We start from the raw sequence: 26,038 nt of genomic DNA on the forward strand, positions 1-26,038 counted from the left end.
TTGGGAAAATGAATCTTCTTTCCTAATCTAACTTAAACACCTGCTGTTGTGGCAAATAGAAACCTCTCTATTATACGAACAGCACCAGCTAAAAGCAGCTAATGAAAGGATAATAAAGCGAGGTCTATGCTTTAATCGTTATTACTATTAGAGCTGCTGGGAGCACCCGAGGCCACACTGCGGGCACAGCCTAAGAGGCTTTCGGCTCAGCACGCCCCACTCAGACGAGCGTGTGAAAGCCTGCCCGCAGTTTCAGGGCGAGGAGCGGCTCCACAGGTCCCGCTCGGCGCCGGCGCCGGGGCTGCGCCTCTGGGCCGGTACCGGGGCTCGGGAGGGAGCGGGTACCGCAGCCCCGTGCTCCATCACTGCAGACACCGCCCGGCCTTCGAGGCCCCGGTACCCGGCCTGGGCGGCGGGAGAGGAGCGGAGCGGAGGAGGGAGAGCCGCTCCCGCCCGCTCCGCAGCGGCCCCGGCCCGGCCCTTACCGATGCACCGCACGTAGTGTTTTGCAGGAAGTTTCCACGCTCCTGGGTTTGATCCGTGCAAAGCGGGGCTAGAGAGGAGCGCGGCTGAATAGCGATGGAAAGGGGCGGGCGAAGAGGTGGAGGAGGAGGCGGTAGCAGCAGCGGCCGTGTTTAATTTTTTAATTAGGGCGGTTTGAGCATCTCCCGGCGGGGTCGCATCGCCGGGCGGCGAGGGGAGCCCGGGCGAGCTGCCCCCGCCGCCCGGGACCACCCCGCGCCCCGAGCCGTCGGGACTCCACCCTGGGCTTTCGACAGCTGGCGAGGCGGGCCGGAGGCGCGGACAGCTCCGCGCTCCGCCACCATGGGCAGCGCGGGCGCGGAGGACAAGGGTTCGTAGCGCGGGCGGCGCGGCGGGGCCGGCGGGCGGGGCGCGGGGCTGACCTTGCGGCACCGCCCGGCCCGGCCCGGCCGCGCTCCCGGAGAGGGCAGGGAGCAACGGAGGGAGGCAGCCGGCGCGGCGCGGGGAGCGGGGCAGGGTCAGCGCCGAGATCTGCCTTCCCGGGGGTAACGGGGCCGCTGGAAGCGAAGGCTGGGCGCGCCATCCTACAGCAACAATTGCTTTGCAGGTGCTCGGGCTCTCTCAGCCTCCATCCCCTGGGAAGCAGGCAACACTTTTCCACATCCCCAAGTTAGGGATGATGCTAGTGAAGGTTTTATTTTCCTGCATCTCTATATTATCCAAATCTAGACCACGTATATGAATTCACAACACAGAAGCTCTCATCTAACGAAGACTCCAGGCTTATGTATTTGCCACAGATAAAAATCTCATTTTTTGCAATTCATTCCTTGTTGGAAAGCTGGAAGTGTCACTGCTCGGCTGCTGCTTCTTTGCAGGGGAATGCTGTTTATGTGGAAAAGTGTTGCTTGCACCCTGAGTTACCATGCTGCAAAAACACCGTGTGGGGCTCTCTTTGCAGAGCTGAGCAATGCCTTCATTTGCTGAGCATCCATGTCCTGGCCTTCCTACCTTCACCTCCCTGGATGTCTTAGAACCCGTACCCTGAAGAGACAGTGTTCTCCCCAGCAATTCAGAGAATACAGGCATGCAGTGAGCACATGAGTACGGCAGGTTGGCTGTGTGGTCACAGTGCTTCTTTTGCAGCATTTCTGGCCGGATGTTGTTAACTCAGGTAGCTCAGACTTTTCAGAGAATACCATATTCATGCTGATTTCTATTTCTAGTCTGTTTTATAGGACTTCTCCCTTGTTAATCTTTTCATCTTACCACCTTCTATGACCAATTTCTGTAATAGCATTTCTGGGATACAGTTTTGTTTCCTTGAACAGATAATTAAGGGCAAATGAGGTGCTTCCAAAGCTCCCAGAGAATGCCTATTTATATGTCCCTTTTCAAGTCAGTCCTGTTACTCAAGCACAAGCTCAGGACTGAAGCTATTCAAAGTACTTTTAGAATGACCACATCCATGAACCAGCAGCTGGGCTACAGACTTCCAAGAAGAGAACAGATGACCACTGTTATTTTCTTACAAACTGTCATTTAGGAAGTGAGTTTTTAGGCACCTGAGGCTTAAGTCATGCCAAGAGGATGAATGCTCTCAGCTTGAGATCATGTGAAGATACTAATTTCCTGAGTACTGAGCCATTAGAAAAAAATCCTGTAGGGGGTTCTGTGAGAGAAGGACTGGAATCCAGAACAAGAGGAAGATTATCCTGGTTACTCTCTTGATCTTCCTACTCTCTGTAAACTAACTTAGAGTAAAGGCTAGGTCTGAAAAAAATGACACCCTGTACCCCAAACCACCAAACAGCTGGAGCCAGGATCTTCAACCCACACCAAACACTGGCAAAGTGGGGCTGGTGATTCTGCTAGAATGAGAATTTTGACATCTTCCCTCTAGCTGCCTCACAATACCTAGTACCCACGGTATTCCCCCACAGGTGAAGCCAGCACCCCCAGCTCATACCTCCATTTTTCTTAGATCAGTATTAAGCTGCTTTCCTCATTCCTATTTTCTTTAGGACTCTGATTGTTTCTTCTGGCCTCAGAAGGACTTCCAGCGGCCTTTTATCTCACAGCAGGATGTTAAGGAGCCTTTCTTTTTGACAGCATTAATACGGGTATCAAATCAAAGGAGAAGAATCCTGACCTGTAAAAAAAAGATCAAGCTCTGTCTGGGGCCAGCCCTGAAAAAATGGCTCTGCAGATACAATAAATGATACAATGCCTGTCCCCATGATGCTGTCCTAAGGGCTGTCTTTGAGGATTTTGGGACCCAGGCCAGGTTAGTTAGCATTCACAGTCTTCTGACTCAATACACTGCAGCAAAAGAAAAGGTATCTGACAAACTGGGAGAGGACATCTAACCTGTGTGCAGCACTAAAATGTGAAAGCAGTAAAAGGTACTCAAGGTGCCACGAGTTTGGGGATACATAATTAGAACAAAATTTCCTATGAACTTTAAGGTTTCAATTACAATTTCTGAAATTCAGGACAAGGAACAGAAGAACACAAAGCTGCACATTAGATCCAATCCCCCCCCCTCCCCCGGCAAAATACACAGTTTTCTCATGCAGCTTTTTCATGCAAAGTTTTGTTAAATAAGACTAAGATATCAATTTCTCCACATTTCAGCATCAATCAAGCTTTGCACAGAGATTTGTTCCATAATGTCTTCTGACAAGTAAATAATGTACAAACAAATCCCATCTAATTCCAGTGTGTAAGCTGCAAAATTAATAAGACTGGAAGTCATATTCTTGGAAAATTACTCTGTGGTGAAGAAATGTTATGTCAAACACAAACATATTTTTCTGGACTTAGCTCAAATTCAGGGCTCTCCATGGCCAGCCTACCCCTACCATTCTTCTCGATGTCTCTCAAGAGAGCAACTGGGGGATTTTCGGGTCTGGCTTTTCTAGGTAGTGACTATGTATCATTTTCCTCTATAAGCCTTGGTTTTCATTTTTATAACCCAGTACCCTAGGAGTTTTGGAAAGTAGTTTTTTTGACTGGCTTTTGCTCAGATCAACTGACTTCTAACATAAGTTTGCGATATTGATCTTTCTGTGATTTTTTTTTCCTGCAGAAGGTCAAACTTAATAGAAAAGTTGGAAGTATGCCCAATGAAAATCCATATAGCAGGCGGGCTTTGCCTATGATGAATTTTCAGAAAACAAATATTGCTTGTTGTTGACATTATTTCTAGTTCCTATAGGCTATATCTAGATCTTTCTTTCAGCTTAACAGGAATTAAAACAGCAGGGCCCCAAAGAGCAGAATATAATTCAAAACAAGGACAGATCTCATACACAGGTCTATAGAATAAACAGAACATTGGCTGTTACGCTCTGGCAAACGTGTAAAGACTATCAGGAAACATTATTTAATACCTACTATACTGAGGTTTATTGCAAAAAAAAAACCAAAACAAAAAAACAAAAACTTGTGTTTTGCCCTATCGATCTTTGTTCTAAAATTTTTGTTCTTTAGGATAGTAGACAAAAACCCTACAAATTTTGATGTGAGAAAGGAGACACCAAACAAGATAAAAGTTCTGTCCATTTCTGTCTGCTCAGGAATACCAAAAGTTATTTTTACTTTTTCTGTTGTTTTTATTTGTAGGCTGACTCAGAGCATGGCTCGTCTCGGCCATTGGCCACAGTACAGAGTAGAGGTACTGGAACTCCCTTTAACCTGGCTTAGCAGCGCAGGTACCTGAAGCAGTGTAGCCATGGCAGCACAGAGCTCTGAGTGGCCTAATTACTCTGCCAAGGAATAAATGGATACTGGCAATTCCCTGGGGAAAAAGAGGTTGAATTGTTAACAAAAAGAGTTTCCCCTGAGGCATGTTCATTAAATAGGTGTTAGCAAGAGCCAGAAAACCTCAAGTTCTAACCTTAGAATAAAAGTCTTTGTCCTTTGGCACTTTTGATGTCCCAGCCTTCCAATTCTCCCACTGTCTCTAGACACAAAAGAAAGATGTGATTCCAATATCTGATGGAAAACCTAAAATAAAGCAAATTATCCTCACCCCCAATTAAATCTATATGTAAGATCTCCTTAAAGAAGACAAATATAAGAAGTTTCTCCTCTCTGCAAACATGCAGGAGAGCTCCTGGTGGCAGCAGCGGGGTGGAGTTACTTGAGCATCCTGCTTCCCTAGGACACACGGCAGGGTCATTCCCCTGAGCAAGGTGAGGAGCACAGGCAGATCTCCTGTTTACTGTGCCTGTAAAAATGGCAGGGTATGTATGGGGAAGACCAAGGAGAAGAAATAAATGAGAGCAAGATTTAGGGGAAGGGAATGTAATTCTATTATCTCTTCTTCCACCAGTCTTTGCTCATACATGATATGGGCATTGTATAGAGAAAGGTGAAGGAGTTACTTTAGCAATCTGCTGACTTTCTCATACAAGCTCAAAATACACACAGCATTTTTTTCTGAAACTGGAGCCCAAGACTTCACTAAAATTGCCCACATAGTCTTTTATTTTACAAGTTGGATCTATTTATGTAGACTCTGAGCTAAATCAAATGAGTAAAATCCACATTATTTAGCTGAAATTGCCTTTGAGGTCAATGCAAGTTGAAGCACAGAGATGTAAAGTCATTTCAGGAAACCCAGGTTTCTGCATGTGGAGACTTTAGAGAGTATTGCCAAATCACAATCTATAGACTTCTGCCCAGTCTGACAAATGTTTGCAACAACTGAAATTTCTGTTTTGAGGAAACAGAAAGCCAGAAAACTGTAAGTCTGCTGTCTCAAAACAGAGGCCAGTAAGTGAATGGTGTGTAGAGGCTAATAGTTGCAATTTTATCACATTATTTAAATGTGAAAAAAACAACAGGACACTTCTCAAATCCAAGCTGCTTTCCATTTTCAAATGTTCATACGCTACAGCTCAGATATATGCACCCCATTTAGAGCTAACCACACTGATTTGATGTTTCTGTGCAGACAAAGAAGCAATAGAGGCGAAAATCCCACAGAGCCACCAGGATGTGATGCCCAACGATGAGCAGTAATTACTGCAGCAACACTTCAGCCAGCATGAGTGTCAATGAAATGTCTGCCTTCCCTCTGACTTTAGAGCAAAAGACTGGTTTTGCCTTTGTGGGGATTTTGTGTGTTTTCTTGGGACTTCTAATTATCAGATGCTTCAAAATCTTGCTAGACCCCTACAGCAGTATGCCTTCTTCCACGTGGGAAGATGAAGTTGAGGGGTTGGATAAAGGAACATTTGAATATGCTCTTGCATGAAAACTCACAGAATATCCTGCCTTAAATTTGATGTTGATTTCATTTTGGAAACCAACTGTTGTTACATTTGTTATACATACCTGCATTTTGGAGATATGTCGGTGGCATCCATTTTGTTAAATAAATATTTGTTGCAAACTCAAAAGGTACTTCATGTTGCTTTTGTTTGATGAACAGTGGAATGGTAGATAAGAAGAGGCTAACAGCAAACAAATACACAAAAAAAAAAAAATTAGAAAGTTACCATGGCCAGTATTTTAGGGATCAGATGATACCTGGCTCCTCAGAGGAGGATCTCATGTCTGCTGTGTGTCATGATAGCTGAAGAAAAAGCCAGGCTCCTGAATGGTGAATGTTTAAGTGCCCTCTGCCCTCCTCATCCAACACATTTCTCTGAAACTCAGTGTCTGTACTTGTGCATTGAGGACACAAAAGTGGAGGACAATAAATGATTGTGGCTTAGAGGAGGTGTCTGCAGGAGGTGTGTGTCCATGTTTTTATTTCACTTGGTTCCAGAAAATGATTCACTTTAAAGTGGAACTTAAACTGTCTGGTTAACAGCTCCCAGCAGTAATTACACCAGCCTGGCAAGGCCAAAGCAGACACAATCCTGCTGCTTACCCATTTTTACCCAGCCCCGAAGGAGGGATGGTGTCCAGAGCTCTGTACACTCCAGCACTCTCCACAGCCGGTTCTTCTGTTTGTGCCCCTGCAGTTGTGCACAGTGCTGGATCCGGACTATCACTGATGAACTGGACATGGGAGAGCCTATCAAAGCTGAAGTGAAAAAGCAAAAGCAGAGACTCAGATCTGGATATTCAAGGTCACCCTCATACACACAGCTGTTTAGCAAGTGTGACAGTACTTGACAGAAATTCAATTCCGTTTTTAAGAATGCTGGCATTAGAATTTTGGGCACTGTCACTTTTGCTAAACAGATCTGTTTGCAATGAGGAGCTAAGACAAGGAGATCAGTTATAGCAGTTGTTTTCTTTTTCATGTACTCTGAAAAATACATGTTATTCCTTTTGCCCTATAAACTAGGCAGATGCAGACAGTGGAAAAGCAGACCTCAAGTGCCATTTGGAACATAAAATACTCAATTGTACAGAGAATGACATGAATCTCCTGTCTGAAAAATCCAAGAGAAGAACAGACAATATTAATCTACACTGGTCCATTTGAATTATAAAACATAAACAATTTTGTGAATGTAAGGGCTTTCAACTGCTTCAGATTATACATCAGAAAAAATGCCAGACCCTTAGAGATTCAGTATATTGCATTTATCTTAGTTAATTTGGCTATAAAATCCATGATAGATACCTCTACAATGTTTCATGTGATCTGTTATTGCTGGATTGGATCATTCACTGCAGAGACGTGACACTGCTATTCTTTTTGTGTACATCCAATCAGCACAGCTGAGCTCTGGGCTGTCAGGTTAAAGTGCTGAAGGTACTTCAGTTATCTGGGTTAAATATAGTTCAGTTATCTCTGAACTACACAGCAAACACATCCAAAGAACCCCAATATTGTCTTATTATTTTTGTTCTTGACCCAATCTATTGCTGGAAGCAATTATCTAATTCCCTTCTAATTACAAAGCTTCATCATTTCCTGCCTGCTCTTTTCTTCATCCCAAAAAGACTAGGAAGTCAGCCTTCCCAGAAACAATACAGAGAACATAATTTTTCAAAGGCTTTTTAAATATACAGAGCAAAACTTTAAATAGGGTCAGGAGTAAATGGTTTAAAACCACATGTAGGACAAGAGGACCCCCCCAAAGAAGGATCCCACTGATTTCACTAAATCTTCTGCATAAAATGCACTGAGCAGATCCTGTCCTGAACTCCTGTTACCTGCATGACTATATATGCAGAACTGAAAGACAGAATATGATCTGTGCAGAACCAGGCATAACTGGGAGGGAAGTGGAGATAACAAAAGTATTTTCAGGCCTCTTAGAAATTTCGCAATGCCATAAACCCAGTAATTGTAATGGATAGGTACATTTGCTGGTTAAAAGTTAACAAGCTAGAATGCCTTTCTAAATCGCCATCTAGAAATGTTTTGAAAGAGAGGGATTGGATGGTCAATTCAGTATATTAAAGAGGAGAAAAATCTGGCCAATAAGACAGAGTCTGTAATGCCTCAAAGCAAGGGTCACACTATATCCATGAATAAAAGAGGCAGATTGTCCTTCCCTAAAAACACAGGATTGAATGGTAAGTTAAATTACCCTGAATAAGGTAAACTTGATTATTTATGCATAATGCTAGAAAACTAAACATGAAGTTAATGACAAATAACAGTTCAGAGATCTCTGGAAATACATTGTGAAAACCAAAGTATTATTTTCAAGAACAGCAGAAAGGTAAGAGATTTTACTTTTCCTAGCAAAACACTAACATGGAAATATGATGGTGAAATGACAGAATCATTTTACTTGGTAGCAAAAGTTTCATTGTCATCAAAGAATGAGGATTTCATTAAGTCATGGAGATGGAAACAAACATAGCTTCACTGATCTCAGTGACAGAAGATTTGGTTTTGTTCCTTCAAGCCTGAAGATGAAACACTTCCTTGCAACTTTAAAAGGCTGAAGGAAGCAGAATAGTATGATCATATATGTGTAGTAGTAGTAGTAGTAATAATAATACAAAGCCTGTAGAAGTAAAATAAACTAAATAAATGTAGTATGTTGCTGTAAGGCTTGCACAACATTAAGCAGGAAAACTAACAAATGTGAGAGGTGACAGCAGAATATTAACTATAGGTGATGGAAGAAATTTGAAAATGCTTCAGCTGTATCTCGTACTGAAGATGGAGGACATCTGATTATCAGCTCTTCAAATTTGGATATGTGATTTTAGAGAAAATTTACATTGCTGAGCTATAAATATTAATGCCATATTTGATCTTTCAGTGCCAAAGGGCCAAATGCATGTCACAAAATCATTGAGAAATTTAAATTGAAAAAAATCTTCTGAGTTCATCTAGTCCAATCTCTAGCAAAAATATGGAACTTTAAAAAAAATGTCTGTAATGGGCTTATTTACCCAGATTTTCAGGTCATGTATTTGTGTATAAGATATATTTTCTTTCTAAAACTTTCTGCTTTTACAAGTGCTCACAGAGTTTCAATGTCTAAGCATGCTCTGGTTTAGTGCCTTTGAAGAAACTGGGCTCCTACTGAATTATACAGGTCTATACAACCACTCTCCCTAATCCTCTTAGAGAAATATATTTGAAGACATATGATTGCCTTCATTTCAATAGCTCATTTCAGCGCTTTCTAAGCCATACTTTAAATTGTTGCAAAGGTACTTAACCCACTAAAGGCCTTAAATATACGTACCCCTTCTTCTCGTGGGAGTTTTTGGTTGCTCCTTTGTTTTCTTTGAGGAGATCAGTGTGAGAGAGGTGGTGAGAAGCAGATTACACAGCTGTGTGTTCACCTCTTCTATGGGCTGCCACTCAGGGGGACCTAGACAGGCCAGAGGAACGGGCCAGCAGGAATCTCATGACATTCAACAAGGACAAATGCAAATCCTGTACCTCAAACAGGTTTAACATCTGCACCTGACAGGGAGCAACTCTCTTGGAAGAGATTGGGGGAGCAGGCCACAGAGGAGTGAGCCCCATGCTATCCATGTGTTAACTGCAGGATCATGTTCCATGCTTGTGTACATGGATGCTCACCATGTCACCCTGCTCTTTTGTGGGTTTTTATAAAACAAATTGAAACTAGAGGAGTTCTTGGCCCATTTACAACTCAGGCCTTTACCTCCTCTGGAGCTTGTACCAAAATACTGCTGGTTTGGTTAGAGGGTCAAGTGCATCCATCACACATGGAACATCTCCACAAGTTCTGTCTTTGCTTCAACTCTGTTTTTACTCAACAAGTCATAGGTTGACAGTCTCATGGATACTTCTTGAGGCAGGGGAGAGGGGAGAGCTTGTGGTGGAAAACTTACCTAACCATGCAAGATAATAGAAATAGGGGTTTTTTATCTTTTACAGCAGGAAACCAGCAGCCAACATAAGGAAGACTGCTTAGAGATTCAAGAGAAATTCTCAGCCCTTGATTATTTGAGAAGAAAAGATCTGATATGCAACAGCACTAAACGTTTGCTGTATCTGCAACTGAGTGGCTGCAGCCACAGAAGAGTACACGGATCAGTGACCTAAGTCTGCAGCATCCCTGAAGATGTCAATGAACAATGCACCAAATGTATTCTTGGATCCAAATGCAAATCGGTTTCAAGTTAACATAATTAATGAAGACCATGACAACAATGAAACAACCCAAGAGGATGTGGGCTCTGACCCACCACATTATGAAGAAACATCTTTTACTGATGACACACATAACAGACTAAGAATCAGTTACAGACCAGGAAAAAGAGAATTATATGACAATTTCCATCAAAATGGGGAGAAAACAGAAGCTAGCTTACATCCCTATGATACTCACAGTAAAATGTATTATCTACAAACTTTTGGCCATAACACAATGGACCCAGTTCCCAAAATTGATTATTACAGAAACACTGGCAGCATCAGTGGGAATAAGCTCAACAGACCAAGCTTATTAGACATTCATGAACAACTGGCAAAGGTAAGTGAAAAGGAAAAATAGAATTTTTCTCTATTCCATTTCCAGACTGTTAATTCTGTTTATTAATAAGAGAAAGTCCTTAAATTCATGGACCTTGCCCAAGAGAAGAAGTACAAGTAACTACTTATCATCTTTCCTGTGGTAGCTGCAGTTTGTTCTCTGCTCTGTACCCTGCTCAAAGAAAAGATTTTTATTAAAAGGTAATTGTAACGTACCTGATAAGCAGAAAAACAAAGCTTAATCTTGTCTAAAAGTATAGATCTACCAAATCTCTTCTGTTTCACATCAGAGTTGGGATGGCAGATGGTAAATGTCAATTCATAATTTAACCAAGCTACACAATTCACACTCATTCTAAACTTGAATTTTACATCAATGCCTAACTAATTTTGACAGATTCCTCCATTGTACTCATTAACAAATATAAGTATTATAAAAAATATTATGTGAAACAAATGCAATTTCAGTTAATCAGATATCCAGAGCACTACCTGTTTGCTGCTGTAACAAACCCAACAAAGAATGAAGAACAAGGCTGTTGAGGGGCAGCAGACAATACTTTTCAGGTGCTGATTCAGTGAACAAATTTGAGGTTAATTGTGCACTTATCAGGGCAAGGCTGGAAAGAGAAATATCATTGCTATAGTTAAACTGAGACTAAAAGTGTCAATATGCAGCAAAAACTCCTTTTTTTTTTTTTTTTTTGAGTTAGACAATTGTAAAATGAGAACACTTGATACAAAACAAGCTCTCATCCCCACTCCACTCAGTTTTTCATACTTCAGAGGTCTGAATAATTTGGACAAGCTTCTGATTTTTGAATGCTGGTCCAGATCTTCTTCAGACTTCTGTTCTCTGGAGAGTCCTCTTTCCTATGGAGGGTTAATATAAAGTAATGAAATCAAGAAAAAATATAGCCATTAGTAAATGAGGACCTGATTCTTTAGGACCTTGTTGGGTCAGCTTCCTAGTTTTGGCCTGACTTAAATAAAGCTGTCCACAGACCTGCGTAATATGGCTAAAAAGGAGAAACATTTCCAGAGATGAAAACAAAGCAGATAGGAAAAGGGAAATATACTAACTTAGTATCCCTACTCATTTGCAAACTGCAGTACAAACTGCTATTCAAAGGACTAAACACATTTCCACGCCCAGAAGAAATTTCCTCTCATAGAAATAATTTACTTCAGTAGTGGCCAGACTGAAGTAAAACTGTACGTTGGCTTTGAACATAATGCTGAATGAATATGAACTGAACACCAGCATATTAAAGGATTTTCAGTTTTGACGGTAACACAAAATTCTGGGGTTTTTACTGTTGTATCTCTCAATGGTTTGTATATTTTAAAGAAATTAGGGGGGTTTTTTAGGTTTTTTTTTTTTAGGCTTCCACTTAAAGACTATTAAGAAGAAGGCAGATTACATCACAGAATAAAACGAAGAGAAAATTGTTCCACGTTTGGACGGTTAGAAAAAAGAGAAGAGAGTATCATTTAACTTGGAGATTTCCAGACTTTTTCCACTATCCAGTATCCATCTTACAGAAAGACAATCTTATGCCTTTCAAAACAGGGAGGTGAATGTCATAGGTAATGGGATTTTTGTTACACTGGCCACCTGCTGTGCCCTTATGTGGGTTGTGGCCCTGGTGTGGGAGCACAGCCACAGCTGTGGAACAAACGGCGCCCCATTAGCATGGCCAGAGCCCATTCCTGCCTGTCCCATGATCTCACTTGGTGACCTTGGACAAATCACTTCAGTCTGCAGAGCTTTTGCTGAAGAATAAACAAACACCAGGTCACCAAATAGGAGCTTATTAGGAAAGGGAATTGAGATGTCTGAAAAGGCAGAGCTCCTCTCAGGAGGCACAGGCTGTACGTGCACTGGACGGGGCTCCAGCCCCTGGCAAGGAGGGGAGGAGATGCCACACTGAGCGTGGACAGGAGGTACAGTAATAGCCCCAGGTGCACTTCTGAAGCAGATGCTTTATTCCTTTTTTACTTAACCACTAAAATCTGGTTTACCACACCATACCCCAAGGTAATCCCACCCCCCTCTCCTCCGATTTGAAACAGAAATTTTTAAAGACAACTGTTCTGTCAGAGCCCATTGCAAGATTCTGATAAGAAGTGGCATATGTTTGACTTCAGATTGCTAAACATCACATAAGCATTCCCATTGTGCTTTGATGCTGGGCTTAACATCAGAAGATAAATATTAATATTTAATACCTTTTTTTAATATGTAATTTTTCAAATTTCAGAATGCAAGGCAGGCTGAAAGGAACTTCAGATATCTAGTTTCCACACTGCTGGAGTCAAATACGTGTCATCTTTTAGCAAGATATGTCAGTTTTTGCATACATTAAGCCAATTAAATCCCTAAAAAATAGTCTAAGTGCTATTTCACAGCTGATGGCTGGTGATAATTACTTGGGCTTAATATTTACCCTACATAAGAAATAATCTAACCTTTCTTCCTCTTGGCTATTCTCCACACTTGTTCTGGAGATTTGATGAGCTCATCATCTTTAGCCCCAGGAGAGTGAAGACTAAACCATTCTGAAACAAGGAAAAAAAATGTTTGGGTTAGTTCTTTTCTTTTTTTTTCTTTTCTTTTTTTTTTTTTTTTTTAACAGGTAATTTTTTATTTTAGTAGCTTTTCAAAATGTTCTGTCACTTTTATTCCACATCCTTAATGCATGAGTAGCACAGATACAGCTGCTTGGTAAATAACCAATCATTCACTAAAGCACACCGATTTAAAATGCATTTATGGAAGGTTTAAGGCCATAATTTATGATAATGGCATAGAGAGCACAAATTAATTCAAAGTACAGAGGAAACAACTTGTTTCAAGTACAAAGACCAAACCCTTTTAATTTTTTTGTCTTTGAAATTCTAACCACTGCAGCAAAAGCCCATTATATTATCATGCTGATCTTCCTTCATTGACTTCAATCATTTACAGTATTTTGAGCAGAGACATTATTATTTCAGGGTGAGAATTGTCAAAATTATCTAAGTATCTCAAAGGAGCTCAAAGTCACAGGCCTTCAACAGATCTTGTATTCCCACTTTTCTTTGGGCCAACAGGGCAATAGGCACCAAGTTTAACCCATGTCAAAACATATTATCCAGTCACTTATTTTTCATTTGTGAGCACAGTCTGGGATTAACTGTGTCACAGGCATTCTAAAACATCATTTAGAGTACCCATCCTTGAGGGGCAACTCCAAATATTAGTATGAGAGGCATATACAGTTGGTCTTTATATCTGTTTTGGGTTTGTGTGTTGGCTATTTTTAAATTTATGAACAAAATATAGAAACAACCTTAAAGTTAACCAAGATTTAAAGCTCCATGTTTCACAGAATCACAGATCTCTTTCCTCCTTGACCTCCTGTTAATCTGAAAGTATCTTCATCACCCTCCAAAGCCTAAAAGCATCTTGATTCCTCTCCAAGAGTGTACCCACTCCTGACTCTCTGCCAGACTATGGCAATGTGCAGGGTCCTTCCTGAAAGGCTTTGAGGAGGACCTAGAAAAATCAGACAATTGCTAACCTAATGCCAATTCCTCACAGAAACAGTGAGAGCTCTGAATAAAAATAAAATTAAAAAACAAAACAAAACTAAACAACTATCAACAACAAACCACAAACAAACAAGCAAACAAACCCCAATTAAATTAAAAGACAACTGCAATGAGTATGAATCTCAGCACCATGACTAATTCCTATTCAGGCCACAGGAACCATATCATGGGATCATGGGGCTAAATTGCCTCAAAGATTCTGAGGCAAGAGAGCTAAAGAGATAAAATACACATTTATGTCTGTAACTGATGTGAATAATCTAAAATTCTGGGCTACTTACTCTGGTTACACCACAAATATGGCAACTCCTAATCCTATCTGCTATGGTAACACCAGTGGTGGCTAAGCCACAGAAAAAATTATTCAATTTCTACATTGTTACTACATTTCACTGGCTTTTCTCTAACTGGTTTCAGGAATATGTTACCCATCTGCTGTTGCAGTTATGTTTGTACTTCATTCAGTAGGAAATAGATTTCATCACAGAACTTACCCATGCAGCACTCAGTTAGGTCTCTTTTCACCATCTGCAATTATCCCTGTTTCTACACTTAGCGTTATTCATAAACTGTTGCAAGAGCATGCAGAGGCCAACCACAAAACCCTCATTATGTCAGATGCTCTACTAACATGTCAACACAACATATATGCGGAATAGCTTACAATAAAAACAGGTTAGTATCAGATCAGGTAATAATGTATTTACTCTGCTTAAGTGATCCTTTCATCTCCTCCCCTTGTTAGCAAGCCCACCTGCTGATGCCTGGTGTGAGCACAATATTGCTCTCTACTCCAGTGACTGTAAAACCTGATCTTTGGAATTCTTTTCTACTATGTCTCTCTTATGCAGCCAGGTGTCCTCTGCCTCGCACAAAAAATGTGTTTGTTTTCTGTGTGATCCTCCAGAACATTGCCGTGAGCACCGGCTCGGTTGAGAGAGTGGCAAATGGAGAAAGCACCGCTGGAGATGAGACAGCAGTCAGCAAGGAAGAAGAAAACAAAACGGGATTTGTCAAGTTCGGATGGGTGAAGGGTGTGCTGGTGAGAAACTTAATTGCATTTCTGAAAAAAATAATTAAAAGAAAATAAAATCAGTTCTGTTACACTTAAGTCTTTGAAGAATTAAGAGAGGGAAGCAGACTTCAGGGATGTTTGGGGTGAAATGCACTTTATCACCCTTCTGGTTTTAAGCACTACTTTCAACATTGAACTAATGCAGTACTTTTTCTTTAAAACCTAGGTAAGATGCATGCTTAATATTTGGGGTGTGATGCTCTTTATTCGACTTTCCTGGATTGTAGGTCAAGCAGGAATTGGTATGTATCTTATTTAATATCATTTTCAACAGTGGAAGGGATAAAGAGGATAAACTATACATGATCATGATTAATATATAATCTGAGATGTGCATTTGCATGTTGAACTAAATAATGTTTTCAAATGCTTGCCAGGGTAAAAGACATTAATCCTCCAAACTATTGGAATTTTCCAGACTCACAGCCAAATTACTGCTTAGAGGCACAGATCTGTTAACTGTGCATATGATCATCACATTTGAATATTTCTGAGCTTTAGTGAAATTTGTATTTAGATCCTGTAACAGATGTAAACTTTATGACTGGGGCCAATTTCTAATATGTGCGTACAGAGTTAACCTTTAAGAGTTCACACTTTGCTTATCTGTGAAACCCAAACCTTGCCATCTACGTATTATAAACAACACTTCTTCACACTTCTTTGCCAAGATGAAAACAGAACTGGAAGGAGGTCTCAGCTCATCAGGATTTTGTTATTTTTAACTACAGAACAGCATTTGATACTAGCGTACTATGAAAGACTAAGTTTTAAAAACTCTGCTACAGCTTTCATATAAATGAAATAGGCACATTTCATTGTGTGCTGTATCTTTGCTTCTTCATTGTGCAATTTAATTAATCCAAATTCCACATCCCAGATCGCTGGGAGACTGGGTGCTGAGGCCTCCATCCAGAGCGTTCATATTGCAGAGCGTTCAGTGAAACCAGCGAGAGAGGGAAGTGCTGCCAACACCGCAAGTGTCCAGCACTGCAGGAGCAGCTCAGCGAGGTGCAACATCCCACAGCTGGGTGCTCCAACTCCCCTTTTCGAGCTGCTGCTCTGGGGAAGCACAGAAACCTGAGCTGCCACAGCAGTGGCCCTCTGCGATGCACGAGCATTCAATTAGAGCAATGGGACCCTGATCTTTCACTGGCACCCAGATGTTATAAAAAACAGCAAAGGCAGGATGGCAAGTGGTCCAGTTTGGATGGTCACAGAATGGAAATATTCACTTATATTAAGGGGTGTCAGCTCTGCTGGGCTTGGATAAAACTCAGTGCTCAAAATCAGTTTGAATATCATTCAAATCATTCACATCCTTGTCAATGGAAGTGAAATGAAACATCTCCAAAATTTTGCATGGTTGAAGTCTCATTTCCAATAAAAAGCAGTAACTTCATAGAAAATTCACTTGAGCAAGACTGAGCTTTTAATAAAAAAAAATAACAAATGAAACACTTAATTAAGGAAAAAAAAAATCACAAACTTACAGAGACACAAATAGGAAAAGAAAAACCACCCTAACAGTAAAAGACCCAGAAGTAAGCGGAAGAACTTTACTGCTTCTGCAGCTCTCCATGCATAGCTCCAGCACCGTGCCTGACAAAAGGGTGCTTTCTGATTTTATGATGCATACCAAATGAGCACATACAGCCCAGGGCACTCATAACTATATGCCTTGCCATGAAAATTCTGCATCTTAATATTGCCAAGACTTTGCTCTGGGGTTTCATGCAAAATTAGTTTTTAAGGGCAGTTTAGTAACTTATTGAGATCATCAAGAAGTATTACTTTGTTTTGAGGTGTGAGAATAGCCATAGGCAAGAGTAATTTATTTTGGAACAACTTACTTTGGAGCCATATGCCTGGTTTTCAATCTAAACTTTAATCAGATTTTAACATTAATTTGCACCAACATCAGTTACAACCTTTCTGCTTTCATTTTTAATTTTACCATTTTAACTCATTGATAAGCAGGCTCTTCTCTCTTATGGTTTATTGCTCTGCTGTTGCTTTTTTAAATTGCATGTGTTATGCAAGGGGGTTACTTTTACTTTTGAAAATGAGATGTCAAATTCTATTTGAATAATTTCTCAGTGCATTTTTGGAATGCCTTAGAAGCAATAAGCTTTAAGTCCCCAGCCAAGCTGCTTAAGGAGAATAGTGATGGAAGCTCATCATCACCAAGGCTCAGGGATTTCACTGGGTACTGCTACTAACATGGAAATTAAATGAGACAGTTAAACCACCATCTGGGCAGCTTTTACATCCCCATCATTAGAGGGCCAAAGAGAGACAACCCAATTATTTCCATGCCCTGATAGGCTGTCTTGGGCAAAAGCTCTTACAGGGAAAAAAAATAGGATTCTGCAAGGTTCTCTGGCTATCATCAGCTAGGAAAAAAGGGACAGTATGGTTCTGACGAGATTCCAGGTCCAAAACTAATCTGCTATTCCCACCTAATATCTGGGGACTCTCTAAAATCTGTATTTGTACCTGTGCATGGAATGGTTAGACAAAGGCAGGGAAAACCACCAAGTTTATGCTACCTGCAAATCTAATATAAAAATTATGAATATTAAAATTATGTTACATTATATTACAATGATGTTTTAGTTGAGTCACTTTATTTTATGCACTTTTCTTCTTAAATGCTAAAATATATCTTTAATCATCATTAAAGCCTTCCCATGAAGATATTACAATCAAATTATCAAAATGTCTGACCCTACATATCATATACATGTTAACAATATGAATTTTAAAATTCAATAGAACATCCTTGAAAAGTATCCTGAGGATGCACATACACTTAGCAAATAATTTTTAAACTGCTTTGAGAATCATGTGTCTCACTTACTCAGTTCAAGAGCTAACAGCTCTTAAAGTCATATCCAGACACTTCTCAGATGCAAAATTTCCATGGTTGAACAATATCCTTTCCTGTAATGGCAGCTGACCAAAAGGAATGACCATTTGGATTTCTTATACAGACCTGCAAATAAAACACTTTCATGACTAGTTATAGTAAGAGTTCAGAAATCAGTAAGATAAACATGATTTATTAGAGGCTCAAATCACTTTAAATATCTTACACCATGTTATATATCATTTATGGCTCACACATTACTTTGCTCTATCTTAAAGGACTGTGATAACATGGCTATAATTTAAGCAGCAAAGAACATTAATTCAGGGACTGGATGTCTATAACTAGTATGAACTGAACTCAGGAATCTGATCTGTAAGTCAGATGGTAGAAATACAGCAGATAAATCAATAAGTTTGTACTACTTCTAGCTCAATGTCAATTGTAGGAGCTAAGTTTCAATTTGGATGAGCCCTGGTCAATAAATACAGCTACAAGCAATGTATATTCTCCCGTTCCACACTGAATGCCTATGGAAACCCTACGAAAACAAGACAGATCCTGCATAAGCCTTAGCAAGTTCAGATAAAACTAAGAACTGATTCCAGGCTTAGCACCAAATTTTAATTCTTTATTTTTTTTTTTTTCTCCTGGTTTTGTCCCTCTCTTCTCGTAGACAGAAATGAGAATAAAGGCAATAAAGAGAGGAAAACATTGTATTATGTATTATCTCTTCACCTGTCTTGAAAGAAAAAGGAGATCTGGAACTACAGAGACAAACTCCTCTAGGTAGTGCCAGAAATGTAACAGCAGTGGCTGCAATTGTACCTTGGGAGGTGCAGTTTGTACACAAACAAAAGCTCTTTTATTGAGCAGGGAGTCTAGCCCTGGAACATGTCATCCAAAGAAGCTTTGGGATCTTTACCCACAGAGATTTTCAAGACCCAGTTAGCCAAAGGCATCACTGATTTAATCCTGAGTTGGCAGTAGTTCTGCTGTGACTGGGAGGTTGAGCAACAGACCTTCAGAAGTCACTTCAAACCAATGCTTCTCTGATTCTAAATCATGCAAAGCACATCCTGCTTATATAGTTTCTAGAAGTTTCACAAAGTTTACAGAAACCCAGCCATATAGCCAAAGACTGAAAACATTCTCAGATTTCAGTCTTACACTGGAACCCAGTTGCTTGTAACTCCTATAACTGATATTCTGATGCTTTATTATCATTGTGATATCAGCTAAATAAAAGAAAAAAAATCTAAGTTCTCTATGACTGTACATTATAACAGGTCACCTGTTAAAGTAAATGACATCTAAAAAGCAGTATTTCCATTTTCAAGTGTTTGTTTTGTGTTAAAGTACTTTTTGCAGGGAAAGAGGCAGGGAAGATGAGCAGAGAGTGGGAAAGCCCAGTACTTGATAGCTTAGCAAGTGAGGATATAGATGGCTCCCACTCAGGTCTTGTCCCTCTGCCTGACAGACTCTTTGTCCTCATGCACTATGAATCTGTAGAGTCAGTATTCATCTGATTCCACAGTTAATTAACTGATGAAAGACAACAGCACTGTTCCAAGAGCTCTGGTAAATGTGTCTATCTCTTCATTTAAACAGCCAGGATGTGTGTTAAAGATAGATACAAGCATCCATGTCAAGGGATGCCTGTTTCTTTATTTCCTCCATCCTTTGGAAATCAAAAGAATTCCGTGACAGGGTACTCCTATCAGAAAGAATCACTGCTTAAAGACTGATGGGAATAATCCACTACTGTGACACGGACTTCATGAAAATGTTCTGCAAGCTGGAAGTGGTCACCAAACCATCTTTTCAGTTTATTGCTCTAATTCTGGCCTGAAAATTCAATTCAAAGAAAGAATGATTTGTAGGAAACATGGAACATGAGTAAAATATTTTATCTTCTTATTACTAACAGGTCTTGGAGTAATCATAATTCTTCTCGCCACGATGGTAACCTCAATTACTGGGTTGTCAACTTCTGCAATAGCAACTAATGGGTTTGTCCGTGGAGGTAAAAATCTTAGGGTTACTAATGCTTTCAAGCCGCAGAAGGTATTTATGTATTATTTTTGTATGAGACAAACCAGAGGGACCATAAACCAAAGGGCACATCTAATGGAACCGCAAGGTAACAATTCTAGCCACCTCTCATCAGAATTTAAGGCATTTGAGCTGTCACTTCTAATAAAGCATGGATTTCAGTTCAGTCTGAGAAGTACATTTCAGGTGTTCCTGCCAACTGCTGAGCAAGGGATGGTTCTGGCTTTCCATGGAGCTCTTTCACCTTTCAGCCCGTCTTTCCTATTCAGAGCATTCCAGGCTGGACATTCTTCAACTGAGCATGAGACATCTCTTCCTGTCATTTTGAAGACTGATGCAGAGCAGTGGATATCTTCAGTTTAATGCCTTCTTTATAGCACTCCTTACATTTCAGCTCCTCCTTGGAAGACGGGTAAATAATTTGGCTGCAAAAGTCCATGCCAGGTATTTTGTGAAACAGTTTTGGTGCATTTCAGAGCCTTTAAGTTATAACTGGTCTGGTCTAAGCCCTGTGGAGAATGGAAAGTTCTTACTACGTCACTAAAGCAGAACAGGTACTGGAATACACTTGCATATACTTTCTTTTTCGGATCTTTCAGGTCTTGGAGTCATAGTTATTGCTCTGAGTGTAGTAGTAACAACCTTGACAGGTATCTCCATGTCTGCCATTTGCACTAATGGAGTAGTAAGAGGAGGTAAGTGAATATGATCTCATGAAAAATACAAAAATCTGCAGATTTGAATTAGAAAAGCAAATGGAATGGAGATAACTGTGTTACAAACAAAGAAATAAGGTGTATATTTGCAGTGATTTCTCCCATCGGATCAACAGCAAATTGAATTGTGTATAGATTTAATGCAAAAAAAAATTAAAGATTCACTGCATTACTATGATGCAGGAACTTAAAACAATGGACCACAGAATGTGACCTCTCACGTTAACATTGGGATAGATCCATGTAAGTTAGAACCTTTTTGGAAGTGGAGTTCTCTCTCCTTTGTGTTACTATATCATGCATCATGAAAAATTACAACAGGGTCCACTTCTGCATGCCAACATGCATTAAAAAGATTTCTGGAATAAAAAGGCATACTGAAAAGTCTGAATGCAGAACCAGTATAAAGCACATTGCTTTTGCAGCAGTGTCTCCTATTAATGTAGGGCAAAGACTGATTATATTTGTGAGATTAAAAGCACAGATTTCTCCAGTAACAGTTATGTGAGGAGAAAATAAAGCAAAGGCTGAGTGTTTAGTTGTGCTGAAATAACAATCATTTCTGTCTGCAGGTGGAGCATACTATCTTATCTCTAGAAGTCTGGGCCCAGAGTTTGGTGGCTCTATAGGACTTATCTTTGCCTTTGCGAATGCAGTGGCAGTTGCCATGTATGTAGTTGGATTTGCTGAAACAGTAGTAGAACTTCTTAAGGTAAATACAGATGTTTCGTGTATATGATGAAATCGATTCCGTTTTGTTTTGTGTGGCTTCTTATGATGAAATTGATTCAGTTTTGTTTTGTGTGGCTTCTTATGATGAAATTGATTCAGTTTTGTTTTCTGTGGCTTCTTTTTTGGGGGGGTGGTGACTGTGGTGTTTGTTTTACATGATGTATTTGCGTAATTAGCGATATGTTTTAGTTAAGGCTTGAGGGACATCTTTAGCAGGGAAGAAGCTGGTGTGTCCAAACATGCCACAGAGTGCTTCTTCATTATTTCTACCTTTTGAATATATTTCATACATTTCATGACAAGAATCTCAAAGACAGAATAGGAACAGACATCCCATTAGACAGCCAAATAACCTCAACTGCAAAAAGCCAGCTGGAACATGATATACAAAACTTGGTCTCACAAATCTCTGAAACTTTGACAGCTCACTGCTTTCTATTTCACCTTGTTACTTGATCCCACCAGCTGGGCAGAGAAAGACTGGTTCTCATAAAGTTTCTCACCCCTTTCAGGAGAGCGATACGCTGATGGTAGATGAGTCCAACGACATCAGGATCATAGGGACCATCACTGTAGTGTGTCTTCTCGGCATCTCTGTTGCTGGCATGGAATGGGAAGCAAAGGTAAACTTTTAAAAGAATATAAAAGCAAGCAGTGTATTAACCTGCTGTACAGCATCAGTGTGTGAGGAATGCTACTCAACAGATGGAATTTTCAAAAGCACTTAGTTTCAGTTTATGCTTAATCTTTCTAAAAGCAATAGCAGTTTAATCATTACATTCAATGAAAGCACAATTACTCTAAACTCTTCCTTGAACATACATTTAAAAGCAAAGAGGAAGTTTGTATATTGCAGACAACTTGGTTATATTCATTTTTATAATCCATGGCATCATTTAGAGCCTTGGCTGCGTGCCCCGTTTGCCCTTATTTTTGATGCAGCTTGATAAAATAAACAGTAGCAAAAACAATATGTGGTTTTATCACTGTACTCTCTCAAGCCCTACTCAACAGAAGTATTCTATTTGTTACCCATTCCTTAATCTCTAATAATTTCTGCTATTCCTTCACCTGTAAAAAAGGTCAGAATGCAAATTCAAATGGAAGTACTTTAGAGAGTAGAATACAGCTATCAAAATCAGGTCCAGAAATCAGGTTCAACAGCACCCTTGTTTTTGCTGTGATGGAGACTAGAACAAGTTGTAAAAGAGATCAGAAAATAATTTGATATTATAACCTTTGAAGCGACAACCCCCTGCAACTAAGAAAAAAATATAGCAATATTAAAATGTCTTATACTTGATACTAATGCACTAGCTGTTCCATTTTGCCTTTTCTTGTAAGGAAGCTAACCTAAAATTAAATTTAAACACTATGTTTCATTAACCCCTTAGTAAAAATCATCTGCTGTTGTCATTAGCTCATTCAGCTATCTTGATTCATGGTATTTTCAAAAACTATTGAAATTAATAACCTCTTATAGGGAACAGATACAGATAACTTATTATATAGCCATCTCTACAGCAACAAAGTTAAAAACAACAGGAGAATCTTTTTGTTTCTATTAATAGGCTCAAGTTATCCTTCTAATTGTTCTCCTTGTCGCCATTGCAAATTTCTTTATTGGGACAGTCATTCCTACCAACACTGAAAAGAAGGCAAGAGGATTTTTCAATTACCAAGGTAAACAACCTTGCTATCTATCATAAAATTATGTTTCCATTCTTTTCACTTAATAATAAGTTAAGAATTCCACTGAAAAGGTCATAAGATCAGAATCTTCTGCCCAAGATTAAGTGAGCTTACAAACAAAGGGAATGGATTTCATCTCTAATTTTGCGTCTGTCTCTGCTGCTGCAGCTGACAGCACAGTAAGATGCAGCCTGAGTCATTTATACATCAGTAGAGCACAGACAAACTCTTAGCACAGAGCTAAGAGCAAGTGCTGCAGTGACACTTCTGTCACTTCAACAGGGATCTGTAGCTCTGAGATGCAGACAAGCACATCCTTCTGGGGAGCAGACTAAGGAAATCAAATTCACTTTGCTTGTGATGTGAGACAGCTTCAAACCCAGTTGTCCAGATGTGAAAGACTGACTTATTCATGGTCTTCATTAAGTAATTTTGGAATCAAATCCTGTTGTTATATTTCATTGTCACTTATATTTGCAGCATCAATATTTGCAGAAAACTTTGGACCAGACTTCAGAAGTGGAGAAGGATTTTTTTCGGTGTTTGCCATTTTCTTCCCAGCTGCCACTGGCATTCTTGCAGGAGCCAATATATCAGGAGATCTGAAAGTATGTATTTCATGAACTTCATAATACTAGCCGTAGGTTGGAAAAAATAACAAGAAAACAAATCATAAATCAACACTATATTCAGTTCTAAATCATGTCTTCATTTGGGAAGCAAAGCTCTCTCTTTTAAGTACCTGCTTTATTATTTAAAAACATCAATTCACAAATTCTCTTGTAATGCATTATGGGTATTTACAGAAATTACTGTAGCTAGATGTGGGTTGCTATATAATTTAAAAACATGTTTCAATAACCTGCAATAATATATCATTAACGGTCCATTAGCAGCACATGCTATAAGAGGAATTACACATGTATCTCTTGGAGCTCATCTTTTGTAAACATCATTCCAAACACCACCCTGAAAAGCATACCTGCAAAGCTCATGTCTGTACTCACAGGAGTCAGTGGAGACCAGCTTTTCGTGTTCAGGGTCATTGCAAGGGCAGAGCAAACAGCGTTTAATGAAAGCAAGTATGTCCCAATCCATGTCAGTGTTGCTGCTCACAGGAAAAGCTGCAAGCGTGCAGCTGTGACAAAACAAAAAGAGTCTGAAGAGAAAGGGAAAGGAGGTTCAAGGGTGCCCAGTTGTCTTGCTGTGGCCATTCTGTCAGTTCCCCATTCTCCTCTTGCAGTTTAGCAGTTATAGAAGATGGAATTTCCAGTATCTAAACATACAGATAAATGAGAGACAGGAATTTAGTTTTGAGTGCCCTCTAGGTTTTCATGACAAAACCACTCAAAAAACAACCAAAATAAATCAAGAAAAAAAGTAACCAACAAGAGATGGCTCACAGCTTGATAACCCCAGCATGCCGAATTAAGTTATTTGGCTGTATCCTACAAATCCATTGCCTTGCAGACCTTAAAGGATTCAACCAAAGGTCTGCTATTTCTGTACTGGCACAGCAGTCACAAGTTTATCAGATCCTACCAGCCCTGAGAGCCAATTCTCTTTCCCTTCCTCACCCTGTGCTGCATGCCTCAGCTCCTTTGTTTTCATTCAGAGGACTGCTTTTCAAGCCAAGCACAGAGAAAATACGTGGAAACTGAGCCACTGATAGCGTCAATGAGATTCCACTTTTAATTAAAAAAAACAAAAACCACTGTACTTCTGCCCAGTGAGACTGCACCAGCCTCACACAGTCTCCATCCTTTTATCAAACAAAAATAATTCTTTTGCCATATATGGTGCTCTGTCTGCATGGCAGACTCCCAAAGCAGCAGCACTTCTTTCACCAGCTGTGTGAAACAACCCGAGCAGACCTAGGGAAGCAGTTCTCCCGTTGGATCTCTGCAGTTGTTTCAGTCTCACAATAAGTGGACTTCTAACCAAGTCCTCCAGGCAGCAGATTCTGAGCATGTTTAGGTGAATTAGACAAGTCTAATTAAATTAACCAGCCTCTCCAGAAATTAAAGGCAAGCTAAGGAGCATTTAAAATGTAAAATTCACCAAACAAACTTTCTTTAGAATTCATTGCAAACACCTTTGTCCATGCTCCTGCAGCCACTACACACTCAAGTTGTGTCCTACTCCAGAGCCTACTTACAGGGACAGCTTCCTAGTGACTTCCTACTGACTTCAGCGGGCTTTAGCCCCTAAAGTGCTAACAGCATAGTGAATATGGGTTTAAATTTTAAAAGCATAAAACATAAAAGTTGTTAAGTTGTAAGAAGCTTTAACCTTAAGATGCAATGTTACAGAGTTTAAGATAACCACAAAAAACAATGACCTAAAACATGCACATCAGAACTGCACAAAGCTACCATGGTCTGAGTGCAAAGGCTCTTATGCAGCAGAAGTGACTCCACAATTATTTTCCAGTTCAATAAATCCTTACCTTTTTTAAAAACTGTATTAATTACGGATTCAGTTAAGCAATTCATGCATGCTTCACAGTAAACTCCAAATTTGTATTTTGGTTTTTTACCCTGCAACAAGCATAATTATAAAAGAAGTCTGTGACTTAAAATGCATTCAACAAATCTTTGGTTTAAGAAACCATGCTAAACCAACTTAAAAAGAAAATTCACAAAAAAATCTTCCTAGCATAAAGAAACACACCCTAAATTGTTAGGTTATCTAACATTAAAAATCCCTTTAAAATGTAGAGTGCAGATCTTTGGACTCTTACTTACAGTTGCATTATCAAAGCTGACACTGTTGTGAGCCAGTCTGCAAGCATTATAACCCAGCCTCATTAAATTATCTAAATTAAGTCAATACAGTAAAAGAAAGTAGCTGTTTTGAAGACCCAGCTAACAATTACTGGTTGCAAAGCACAGAAGGACTGTACTCTGTACAGGGTGACTACATCT

General features: G+C 39.8%; 2 protein-coding genes and 1 long non-coding RNA gene across 7 annotated transcripts in view; 2 read left to right on the top strand and 1 right to left on the bottom strand.

Annotated features, from left to right (window-relative positions):
* The first annotated feature begins 724 nt into the window (after window positions 1-724).
* Window positions 725-5,894, top strand: CTXN2 (cortexin 2). 2 transcript variants are annotated; one of them, XM_040076899.1, is made up of 2 exons: window positions 725-853; window positions 5,447-5,894. In XM_040076899.1, the coding sequence occupies exon 2, from the start codon at window positions 5,504-5,506 to the stop codon at window positions 5,747-5,749; it is 246 nt and encodes an 81-aa protein (XP_039932833.1). In that variant the 5' UTR covers window positions 725-853; window positions 5,447-5,503; the 3' UTR covers window positions 5,750-5,894. The 2 variants fall into 2 exon arrangements, with proteins under 2 accessions (XP_039932833.1, XP_039932834.1); XM_040076900.1 differs by lacking the exon at window positions 725-853 and adding an exon at window positions 968-1,090.
* Window positions 5,895-7,883: 1,989 nt separating this feature from the next.
* Window positions 7,884-26,038, top strand: part of SLC12A1 (solute carrier family 12 member 1) — a 45,201-nt gene continuing 27,046 nt past the window's right edge. Inside the window, exons 1-9 of one of the 4 annotated variants that reach the window (XM_040076893.1) lie at window positions 7,884-7,977; window positions 9,776-10,373; window positions 14,877-15,011; window positions 15,211-15,286; window positions 19,847-19,942; window positions 21,260-21,399; window positions 21,932-22,042; window positions 22,991-23,102; window positions 23,592-23,719. In XM_040076893.1, coding sequence (XP_039932827.1) covers window positions 9,963-10,373; window positions 14,877-15,011; window positions 15,211-15,286; window positions 19,847-19,942; window positions 21,260-21,399; window positions 21,932-22,042; window positions 22,991-23,102; window positions 23,592-23,719 — 1,209 coding nt within the window. In that variant the 5' untranslated portion in view covers window positions 7,884-7,977; window positions 9,776-9,962. Of the gene's footprint in view, window positions 8,127-9,775; window positions 10,374-14,876; window positions 15,012-15,210; window positions 15,287-19,846; window positions 19,943-20,570; window positions 20,667-21,259; window positions 21,400-21,931; window positions 22,043-22,990; window positions 23,103-23,591; window positions 23,720-26,038 lie in introns of all 4 variants that reach the window. The other 3 variants (XM_040076895.1, XM_040076896.2, XM_040076894.1) reach the window with 3 other exon arrangements.
* Window positions 12,878-25,653, bottom strand: LOC120758543 (uncharacterized). The gene is made up of 6 exons (XR_005702935.2): window positions 25,561-25,653; window positions 24,094-24,387; window positions 23,462-23,713; window positions 21,923-22,019; window positions 17,908-18,042; window positions 12,878-12,934 (listed from the first exon to the last, which is right to left on the bottom strand). It is a non-coding gene; the product is annotated as an uncharacterized LOC120758543 (long non-coding RNA).

This window comes from Hirundo rustica, chromosome 13 (genome assembly GCF_015227805.2).
Source record: "Hirundo rustica isolate bHirRus1 chromosome 13, bHirRus1.pri.v3, whole genome shotgun sequence".
Taxonomy (NCBI): domain Eukaryota; kingdom Metazoa; phylum Chordata; class Aves; order Passeriformes; family Hirundinidae; genus Hirundo; species Hirundo rustica.

What these genes read in the sequence shown, in the direction of transcription:
- CTXN2 (XM_040076899.1), top strand. Translation starts at nt 5,504, where the DNA reads ATGAGCAGTAATTACTGCAGCAACACTTCAGCCAGCATGAGTGTCAAT.